Below are 11622 nucleotides of genomic sequence, written 5' to 3'. Positions count from 1 at the left end.
GAATCTAAGATTCCAATTTCATAGAAGTCAAAATGTGGGGGAAAAATGGCTGATAATGATTGTAAGAGACTCAATAAAGATACATTCTGACTTTAGAGATGTTTAAATGAAAAAAAGTTTCTCAAATTAATGACTCTTTGGTACTTGTAATTGATAACTTCTTAAAATTGAGGAGAACTCGAATAAGAGAAGCTGTAGTATCTGTTTATAAGTCAGTATGCTTTAGAGCAGTCTGACTTTTCATTATAAAAATGTAGGTTTTGGACTAGGCATTCTGGTGCTAAAACAGCTGCTGAGGCCAGCGATCACCCTGTTCTTTGTTCAGTTCCTCACGTTACTCATATAATTCGTGTGAGGCTCTACTGCTTGTTGGTCAGAGCCTGAGTAAGGCTGAGTAAGGCTGGATAATGAACCATTCTTTAAAGCGGTGGCCTTTGTATTGCAGTCTAGTTCACATACATGCATACATACAGGTGTGTGTGCACGTGTAACCGAAGAAAAGCTTTCACAAAATAATATTTAGTACAGTATGTGGAATTTTCTCTGATACAGTCTCTTCTTTTTCATTATAAAAATAAATTTGCTGTTTATCACACCAGTTGGGACCTTCTGAAATAACACTTAAGAAGTTGAAACAGCCAGGGATCAGAAACTTAGAAATGAACCTTATTTGTTATTGTAACTTATAGCAAGTCATTGTTTCTCTTATTGGGTTCTTTTAGCCATAATAATTGTGCTAGTTCTTTTCTTGCTCTGAGTGCCTTAACCTGTTGCTAAGTGAGGAAAAAAAAATACATATATAAGCATAAACAAACATGTCTTTAATCTTTTTGCAGGTCAACATCAGATTTGAAATATTTAAAGTGGATACAAAACTATTTCAGCAATGCAGACAATTAAGTGTGTTGTTGTGGGCGATGGTGCTGTTGGTAAAACATGTCTCCTGATATCCTACACAACAAACAAATTTCCATCGGAATATGTACCAACTGTAAGTATAAAGGCTTCTTTCTGTTAGTAAAATGTAAAATTTGATACCCTTTTGAAAATTCTTTCTCTGTGTGTACTGAATTTTTTTCTGTTTTCTGCCTTTGTTTCCTGTTTTTAAAGATCTTGACTTCTCATGGGTAAATTATATACACTTTAAAATTAAACAGCTGAAAAATCAGTGGAAAGTCAGAAGGGGTGACACAAGGGTTTACAAGAAGTGCTGGGAGGCAAAACTCCAGTAGACAAGATTCTAACGAGTGGTGATCTCAATTTGGTGAAGTATGCCCTACATCTTGGAATGAGGTGACTTTTTTTTTTGGATATTTTGGCCAGTTATTGAACAGTACTTGGAGGTCTCCTGGGATACCATTTGGGGTCCTGTAACTTGAGAGAAAGTTGTATGTGTCTCCACTTTTCTTGTGGAACTATTCTCTTAGCAGTAATGGAGCTCCAAACTGGTTGTTAGGGGCAGAGAAGAGAAGACCTGTTATGTTATGAGAATACCAACAGAAACCTTTGGGGGTCACCCCCCACAACCTTTTTTTTTTTTTTTTTGGAGACGGAGTCTCTATCGCCCCTTCTATCTGGAGTGCAGTAGTGCGATCTCGGCTTGCTGCACCCTCCGCTTCCTGGGTTCAGGCAATTCTCCTGCCTCAGCCTTCTGAGTAGCTGGGATTACAGGTGCCCGCCACCACGCCCAGCTAATTTTTGTATTTTTAGTAGAAACAGGGTTTCACCATGTTGGCCAGGCTGGTCTCGAACTCCTGACCTCAAATGATCCACCCGCCTCGACCTCCCAGAGTGCTGGGATTACAGGCGTGAACCACCATGCCCGACCCCACAGCTGTTTTTTAAATCAGCTCTTTGGAATGGGAGAAGGAAGGTGGGAATAACAAAGATATTGAAGTGAGAGAGAGAGAGACAAGAGTTAGAGTAACACTCATTTGTGAAAGGTAGTGAGACGCTGTCTCAAAAATAAGTAAAGTTGTTTATTTTGAAGGGGGGAGAATTTGAAGGTATTATTAAACACTAAAATCACATTGATATTTTGAATTGGCCCATTTGGAGACAAGATAAATGGAAGATGTTGTGAGGTTCAGTGGACTTACAGGGGACGTTTAGAGGTATATGAATCTTGTTTCAGAGTGAGGACAGCTATCAGAGTTTTTCTGTTTTAGTTTCCATTGAAGTTGTTTAACTTGTAAACATAATTTCTGAGTCTTTTATGACTTTGATCTTCTGGTGTTGTATTTTAAGTGGGCTTGTGGGTTTTTTATATGTATGTTTGTGTGTACATCTCTGGAAAAGTGATAGGGTGGAAGGAAGAGTAGTAGAATAAAATTTTAAATGAGCCGATTTAGGTAAATGAATGGACCATGAGGCACAAATAATGTTCTCATGGTACCTGTTGAAGTTAGTATGGAAATGGATTTGGTGTAAAATGCATTTTAGTTCCCATCTATAAATTGGAGCTTGCCGTTTCTAGAGTAATAGAAATTCAGAGTTGAATGGGACAATACATACTGTCTTATCCATCGCTTATGGATGAGAGTACTCAGGCCCAATTTAGGGATGAGACTTAGAAGTCTGACTTTAATTACTTAGTGTAATTACACTAGGGAAAGTAGACTTTGGAATGGAAGCCAGCTTTTCTGATTCTTAGTCTGGTTTTGGATATGAACAATCCAGTAAAGGAGGGTTGTTTTTGAGTCTCTTAAGTGCGATTTAAGAAAGTTATGTGTTTGGTTTGAGAGCTTAATCACATTCATTCGATTTCTTTGTTCTTGTTTTTAAGAACGAACTTTCCTTTGTCATCTCCCTCAGGCCCTTGCTTCTCTTCTTCTTTACATTTAAATAAGCTCTTGAGCAGTCTGTTAAAACATAAATCAGAAAATCAGAGTAGGTACCCAAAGGTTAAGTAGGGCTGGTCTTAAAATGTGGCATTCTTCTCCTAGTTGGAAAGCTTTGCTTTTCTTTTTATATATATCATTTAATTTTTAAATTTTTATTGTAAATTGACAGATTATAGTTGTATATGAAAGCATTGCTTTTCTATTGTAAATTAATTCTAAAGACTCCAGAATTTGTGTTGGGTCTTTTCCCATTTAGCATTGTTAAACCTCCCATTTTCACACATAACTTAGTACAACCAATATTAGTATATGCTGTACTGAATTTGATAAGGGTTTTATGGTCTATTTACATATTAAGCATCTTGTTACAGAAGATGTCTCACATCATGCAGTTTGTGCCCAATAACATGAATTTTACTCACAAAATTCCCAGCTGGCCAGTCGCAGTGGCTCACACCTGTAATGCCAGGACTTTGGGAGGCTGAGGCAGGCAGATCATGAGGTCAGGAATTTGAGACCAGCCTGGCCAACATAGTGAAACCCCGTCTCTAAAATTTTCTCTAAAAATACAAAAATTAACTGGGTGTGGTGGCATGCACCTGTAGTCCCAGCTACTCAGGAGGCTGAGGTGGAGAATCGCTTGATCCCGGGAGGCAGGTTGCAGTGAGCTGAGACCATGCCATTGCACTCCAGCCTGGGAGACTCTGTCTCAAAAAAAAAAAAAAAAAAAAAAAAATCCCAGCAAATAATCTGTCAGCCTTTTCTTGGACACTTTGAGTACTTTGAGGGAACCGTTATTTCTCTCAAATGGGCTTGTTTGTAACAAGGCTTATCTTTTCTAGGACTCTGAAAGGAAGAAAGGTCATGGATCTAGGAGATTTTATTTCTAGATGAAAAGAAAATGGTCTATGAAGAAATAATTTCTTAGGAATCAGATTGAATGTTGAGGTAGACCACTGTCTCAAAAGTTTCAGACTTGAACAGGTTCATTTTGTGTAGCTAGAGGACTCTGCTCCTGTGACACCTCTAAGCCTTCTCTGGCTCTTTATCCAGGCTGCTGTGGTAGAGCAGAAATCTCAGAACACATCCTTTGTCTTTTTCCAGGAACCATTTAGCTCACACAAGGTACTTGGTTGGCAAGATTGGTTATATAAGGATGATGAATGAACTAAGGGACGATTAAGTCTTAGCAAGGAAACACTGCCTTAGCTTAAGAGTTGTTCTGTCCCATTTTAGCTCTCTCCTTGCACACTAACAGTGTTGTATTTTTTTTGTTTTTAGGTTTTTGACAACTATGCAGTCACAGTTATGATTGGTGGAGAACCATATACTCTTGGACTTTTTGATACTGCAGGTGAAAACTTAATGTCTTTTATACTGTTTTGATTTTTAACAGTTGCTAGTTGTTTGTCTCTTGTGGATATTTTGAGAAACTAGCACATGAGCAGAGTACTTGCCTTTTGTTATTAGTTAGCAGGATTGAATATAATGATCGTTGATGCTTGACCAAGGAGCAGTCCCAGACCTGGATTGGCAAATAGGAGTTTGGAGTACCCTGGGTGAACAGTGTAGTAGATGAAGTAGAGTGAGACTACAGTGCATTATACAAGCTCAAACTGAACTAAAATCCAGATGTGTGCACCTTGCAGAGAATTGGGGACTGTATTAGTGGTTGGGGAGGGACTAAGGGAATGAATTCATAGGAATCATGCCCACTGATTCTCTCCCTTCACCCCTACCTGCTCCGTTTTAAAGCCTAGAGTTTCCTAAATATGCCTAAGGTTGTAAGGTCATAAGCCATTTATAGTATTTATTATTATCACTCTCTGATATCTGAAGGCGTATTCAATTTATGTGTCTAATAACATGTTTAGTTTCTTACGATAGCTTATTTATTTTAAACTGTATCTGAAAATAATTTGAGAGTGAACTGTTACTTGCTCACAGTATTGACATTTGTCAACTATCCAAATTGTAAGAACAAATTACTTACTTCCTCAAATGTACCTAATTCCTCAGTGCTATTTCTTGTTTTCAAGAATGGCTGCACATCTTAATTTCTGACTTTTCTCTATGTGCCGTCTTATTATCAGCTTAGTTAGCCAGAGGAAAGTCTCAGAAAGATGTCCTTTAGAATATCTTTAGAATGTAGGAATTCTAAACTTTCTGCTTTGTTTGAGTTACTCTTTGTTACTGTTTCCAAGCTAATTTGTTGCTCTCATGGAATCTGTTGTACTGTGTACCATGAGGAACTATTTGGATTTAATTGAGAACATGAAATGGAGAGACAATAAAGTTTAGAGAAAATTTTAATACATTAAAATTATAAAAGTAATTGTATATTAAACTTGGAAAATAGAGAAAACAGTGACCCATAATCTCTTGATAAATGAGGAATTTTCTTCTGTGTTCATTTGTGTCCAAAGGCACAGAGAAAAGATTTTTGTTGTTGTTGTTGAGACCGAGTTTTGCTCTTGTTGCCCAGGCTGGAGTGCAGTGGTGTAATCTCGGCTCACCGCATCCTCAACCTCCTGTGATTCTTCTGCCTCACCCTCCGGAGTAGCTGGGATTACAGGCGTGCGCCACCACACCCGGCTAATTTTTTTGTATTTTAGGAGAGATGGGGTTTCTCCATGTTGGTCAGGCTGGTCTCGAACTTCTGACCTCAGGTGATCCGCCCTCCTCAGTCTCCCAAAGTGCTGGGATTACAGGTGTGAATCACCACGCCTGGTGAGAAAATATAATTTATGGCTACTTGTGGTTGAAAATTAATATTTTCAGATTTCAGAGTTTATTTTTTGTAAGCCTTTACATTTTCTGGCGAGTACTTTTTAAAGCTTTATTGATGTGTAGCACAATAAAAATCAATTTAAGGCCAAGTATGGTAGCTGACACCTGTAATCACAGCACTTTGGGAGGCTGAGACAGGCAGTTCACCTGAGGTCAGGAGTTTGAGACCAGCCTGGCCAGTATGGTGAAACCCCATCTCTACTAAAAATACAAAAATTAGCCGAATGTAGTGGTGTATGCCTGTTAAGTCCCAGCTACTTGGGAAGCTGAGACAGGAGAATTGCTTGAACCCAGGGGGCGGAGGTTGCAGTGAGCCGAGATTCTGCCACTGCCCTCCAGCCTGGGTGACAGAGTGAGACTCCGTCTTTAAAAAAAAAAGAAAAAAAATCGTTTTAAGTGTTTGGTGTGATGCATTTTGCTGACCCTGTACCATAATAACATGTGTAACATTTTTATCACCCCTCAAATTTTCCGTGGTGAGTCCTTTTACCATTGAATGGTCTTGGCACCCTTATCAAAAATTATTTGACCATATATGTGAGTGTTTATTTCTGGGTTCCCTTTTGCCGTCATCCCTGTCCCTTGACCTGGTTCCGGGCAACCACTGATCTGCTTTCTTTGTTTCCACTGTTTTGCTTTTCTAGGGTTTCATATAAATGGAACCATACAATATGTAGTCTTTTGTGTTTGACTGTTTTTACTTAGCATAATGTTTGTGAGAGTTGTCCATGTTGTGTGTATTGGTAGTTGTTTCTTTTGATTGCTGAGTGATACTCTGTTCTATGAATATATCACAATTTTGTTTATCCATTAACAAGTTGATGGATGTTTGGGTTCCAGTTTTAATACTGGTGCTATGAATTGCTTCCTTGTCTGAGCTCTTTTGAATAATGTTGCTATCAACATGGGTATACAAATACCTTGTTGAGATATACAAATACCTTGTTGAGACCCTACTTGCAGTTCTTTAGGGGTATATACCCAGAAGTGGAATTGTTGGATCATGTGGTAATTCTGTTTTTAATTTTTTTGAGGAACCTCTATATTGTTTTCCACACTGGCTGTCCTATTTTATATTCCTACCAACAGTATGTGGGGGCTTGATATAGTCACATTCTTCTCTTTGATACTTATTTTCTGTTTTTTTTTTTTTTTTTTTTTTTTTTGTAGCCATCCTAATTAGTGTGAGGTGGTATCTATTTGTGGTTTTGATTTGCATTTCCTTAATGATTAGTGATGTTGAACGTCTTATGGCCATATATCTTCTTTGGAGAAAGGTCTGTTTAATCAAATTCTTTGCCCATTTTTGAATTGGGATTTTTTTTTTTTTTTTTTTTGGTTAAGTTTTAGGAGTTCTCTGTAGATTCCAGGTATTAATCTCCTATCACATATACGATTTGCAAATATTTTTTCCTGTTTTGTGGGTTGCGTTTTTATTCTGTTGATACTATCTTCTGATGTGTAAAATTTTTACAATTTCACGAAGTTTTTCTATTTTTTGGTTGGTTTGGTGTGATATCCAAACAAATTATTGCCAAGTCCACCTGAATCTTTTGCCCTCTGTTTTCTGGGAGTTTTAAAGTTTTAGGTCTAACATTTAGACCTTTTATCCATTTTGAGTTAATTTTTATATATAGTGTTAGGTAAGATTCCATCTTTGTCTTTTGCATGTGAATATGTCATTTGCATGTGAATATGTCATTTGCATGTGAATATGTCACCATCAGAGTCCTTTTACCACTGAATGGTCTTGGCACCCTTATCAAAAATTATTTGACCTAGGCTAGGCGTGGTGGCTCACACCTGTAATCCTAGCACTTTGGGAGGCAGAGGTAGGCAGATCACCTGAGGTCAGAAGTTTAAGACCAGCCTGGCCAACATGGTGAAACCCCATCTCTACTAAGAATACAAAAATTGGCCTGGCGTGGTGGTGTGTGCCTGTAGTCCCAGCTACTCAGGAGGCAGAGACAGGAGAATCTCTTGAACTGGGGAGGCGGAGGTTGCAGTGAGCCGAGATTGTGCCACTGCACTCCAGCATGGGTGATAAGAGAGAGTGAGACTCTGTCTAAAAAAGAAAAAAAAAAATTATTTGCCCATATATGTAAGGGTTTATTTCTGGGTTCTCTAGTCTATTCCACTGTCTTATATATTGCCCTATGCCAATACCACACTGTTTTGATTATTGTAGCCTTGTACTAAGTTTTGAGATCAGGATGTGGGAGTCCTTCAGCTTTATTCTTCTTTTTCAAGATTATTTTGGCTATTTGGGATCCCTTGCTGGGATTTTGATAGGGATTGCATTGAATCTGTAGGTTGCTTTGGATAATGTTGACATGTCAACAATATTAAGTCTTCCAATTCATGAACGTGGGATATGTTTCCATTTATTTGTCTTCTTTAATTTCTTTCAGCAGTTTTGAAATTTTTGTTGTCCAAGTCTTTTGCCTCTGATTAAGTTAATTCTAAGTATTTTTATTGTTTTGAGTATCCATTAATTCTTGCTAAATTCTTGGTAAATTTTTTTTCTAGGCTTTATCAGTTTCAGATACTGGTCTTACATACACACATTAACTAAATATGTGAACCTGTGTTTCTGGTCACGATGGGCAGTGGGTTTTGTCATCTGAGTTTCACTGAGATGACACAGTGAAATTTAGATGATTTCACTGTAATTGTTTCTTTACCGTATCTGAGATGGAGTCTCGCTCTGTTGCCCAGACTGGAGTACCGTGACGCCATCTTGGCTCACTGCAACCTCCGCCTTCTGGATTCACGCAATTCTTCTGCCTCAGCCTCCCAAGTAGCTGGGATTACAGACGTGCACCATCACACCCAGCTAACTTTTATATTTTTAGTAGAGATGGGGCTTCACCCTGTTGGCCAGGCTGGTCTCGAACTCCTGACCTAGGGTGATCAGCCTGTCTTGGCCTCCCAGAGTGCTGGGATTACAAGGATTGATTTTTAACTATTTCTGTAGCAAGAGTTTATTATTACATTTATTACTGGGTTTCTAATGGACCCCAAGATTGAACACCACAAACTAGTAGTAAAAGCAAATAACATAATAGTAAATTCATTGCTGTTCTGAGTGCTTAAAGTTTGTAGAATTAGCTGATTGAGAATATTGCCTACATATTATATTACAAAGCCATACATTTTATTAGATAAGTAAGTTGCTTTTTGAGTAATGACTAGCATACTTGTAACGCTTTGAGGACATCAAGATTCAGTTGCTGAATTCTCTCCAATATTTTTCCTTTTTCTAGGGCAAGAGGATTATGACAGATTACGACCGCTGAGTTATCCACAGACAGATGTATTTCTAGTCTGTTTTTCAGTGGTCTCTCCATCTTCATTTGAAAATGTGAAAGAAAAGGTAAGCTGATCAGGTATTCTTGCCCTAAGAAGGTCATCTCAGAATTTCTACTGACCTGTTATAAATAGCATTAGAGGCTTGTTGAATAACAAAGGTGTATTTTAAAATACCTTTTTGTAGTGGGTGCCTGAGATAACTCACCACTGTCCAAAGACTCCTTTCTTGCTTGTTGGGACTCAAATTGATCTCAGAGATGACCCCTCCACTATTGAGAAACTTGCCAAGAACAAACAGAAGCCTATCACTCCAGAGACTGCTGAAAAGCTGGCCCGTGACCTGAAGGCTGTCAAGTATGTGGAGTGTTCTGCACTTACACAGGTAAGGATGACATGAAACCCCTTGCATATTTATGGTCAAGTCATTTATTAGAGCATTAGGATATAGGAGTTTAACAGTGATCAGCAGTGCTCAAAGATGCCCAGCAAGAATATGAACAGCTTCATATTGTATATTCTTTTGTTGGAGGCCTCTGCGTTTTTTGGAGAACATTATTAGTTCCTAAACTCCTTGTGTTGGTAAGGTCTCGTGTTGTACTGAATGATTTGTAGTGGTCATGGTTGTGTGAAAACAAAAACCTTACAGGAAAGGTTCAGATAAGCACAGACTTGCAAGAGTGGATATGAATGATTTTTTTTTTCTAGACACTTACATTTTCATCTAAATATGTCTGATCTTTTCTTGCCAATTCAGACAATTGATACTATACTGTTTCTTGGGCAGTTCAACCAGGATAGGGAATTAGTCATAATAATTGAGACTTTCATGTCAAAGAAGGCAGCCATGGCTGTTTCTGCCACAGTTCTCAAGCATGCTTTATATAGTGTCTCTATTCCTAGGTTTTTGGAAGTATTCCTTCCTCATGCATTCTGACCATTTTTGAGTGATTTAATTGGAACTCCTTTTGTAGTTTGATGGGAAACTCAGATTTTGAAGATAGGGAGCAGTGTTAGGGTATTTGGAAGGGACTTGTAACTGATGTGTATGGTTTAAACTTTTTCACCTTCATGATATCGCTGATTCCATCCTTTGAGTACTGTTCTGGAGGCAAAGGAAAAAATTATGGAAATAATTAGCACAAAAGTCTTACGTTCTACTGGTACTGGTGCTTTGAACTTTGAACGGTGAGCAGATATGCCTAATAGGGCAAGATTGAAGGGTGGAGATTTCTAATAATTATATTAAACTCATTATATTTATGGTTACGTTTTCAGGTAATTGTTCATTTTTATTGTGTTTCTAAAAAACACTTGGATTCTTAACTACACGTATACTAGGGTAAATGGCATATATGATTACTTATTACATATGTACTAGGTATTTAGTTTATAGGGCCTAGTGCATAATTTAATAATCAGTTTAGTACTTGGTTGGATATTTAAAGATAAAACATTTATGCTTAACTGGGATATTCCCAGAATAACTTCGAGGCCTAATATCAGATGATTTAAACGTAATCTTCTAATCCTAGTTTTTTAAGGCAGTTTAGTGCTATTATAAAAGCAGTTATTTAGAAGTTTAGAAGATTTTATATCTTCCCATGCACAGCGCTGTTTTGAGAGTTTAAAAAAATGCCTGGTGCTTCTCTCTGTGTTTTAGTAACATTCCCAGAAAAGTATGCCTGTGTGTGTATATTGGGGGAGACAGGGAAGGTCATGTGTGAAACACTGATGTCCATGTTAGACACTCATTCTGTGTGCTTCTGATGCATACCTCTGTTCTCTAGATATGGGTTGCTTTGAGGGAAGACACATAGGCCCTGTGGATTCACTTTTAGGTTACTCGTGATGCTTTAGATAATTGGATGCTTTTAATGTAAGATTTTTACAGTATCAGCAGGTGTATACAGTAAATCAGTTTGTAGAGAGTATGAAGTTTAAAAGGTCTTAGCAGGTACATTTTTCTTACCAGAGTTTGAAGTATGGAGAAGTCAAAAGAGGGGAAGTTAGAAAATGGGGTCTGTGGTTGTGTTTGGGAGCTAGAACTTTTAGGTTTACAGATTCTGTTTGTTGATTCCTCTAAAACTAAAATCGTAATATAAACAGATGGTGGTCAAGCAAAGATTAGTTTTGTTTCATAGAGCATTTGTTGATCTTTGTCCACTGTAAGCAAGAAAGGAATTCCTTCTTGTTAAGGGATACACTCCAGTTTCTAATGGTCCTCCTCCTCTTTTTTTTTTTTTCTTATAAAGTATATTTCCCTTTCTGTACTCCTTCCTTCCTTTTATATTTGACTGCCAGAGTTGGTTCCTAGATGTGTAGAAAGAATTGCAGAGGAATTTAAGTTTTTATATGGCATTTCTACTTTGTAAATGATGTAGAAAGAAGAAAGCTTTTTAACTTTTGCTGCTTTTAAAGAATTTACTGCTGTTTTTGATTTATTTTGTATCTAACGTGATGTGTGGGTATCAGTCTTGTGGGATGTCATGGATGGGGACGGGGTGGAGGTGGGCACACTTGGGGTGGTCTGGGGTTGGCACTTACAGTTGGAGCTGTGTTCTGGGACTTCTAGGACATACTTACTTGGGATCAAACTGATCAAACTAAAGAACATGTGAAACAACCTTGGGTGGTAAACTTGTGGCTTCAGATTTAGGTGAGTTTAGGTGAGTCTGTA

General features: G+C 37.9%; 1 protein-coding gene across 11 annotated transcripts in view; it reads left to right on the top strand.

The window, feature by feature from the left end:
• Positions 1 to 11622, top strand: part of CDC42 (cell division cycle 42) — a 41376-nt gene that overhangs the window by 25991 nt on the left and 3763 nt on the right. For 10 of the 11 annotated variants that reach the window (XM_015130143.3, XM_015130151.3, XM_077984572.1 and 7 more), the window contains 4 exons: positions 837 to 991; positions 4125 to 4197; positions 8900 to 9009; positions 9130 to 9327. In XM_015130143.3, the coding sequence (XP_014985629.1) occupies positions 887 to 991; positions 4125 to 4197; positions 8900 to 9009; positions 9130 to 9327 (486 nt within the window). In that variant the 5' untranslated portion in view covers positions 837 to 886. Of the gene's footprint in view, positions 1 to 836; positions 992 to 4124; positions 4198 to 8899; positions 9010 to 9129; positions 9328 to 11622 lie in introns of those variants that run through there. The other variant, NM_001257880.1, reaches the window with a different exon arrangement.

The sequence above is a fragment of the Macaca mulatta genome, chromosome 1, assembly GCF_049350105.2.
Source record: "Macaca mulatta isolate MMU2019108-1 chromosome 1, T2T-MMU8v2.0, whole genome shotgun sequence".
Classification (NCBI taxonomy): Eukaryota; Metazoa; Chordata; class Mammalia; order Primates; family Cercopithecidae; genus Macaca; species Macaca mulatta.
This window is presented reverse-complemented; position numbering and strand designations above follow the sequence as displayed.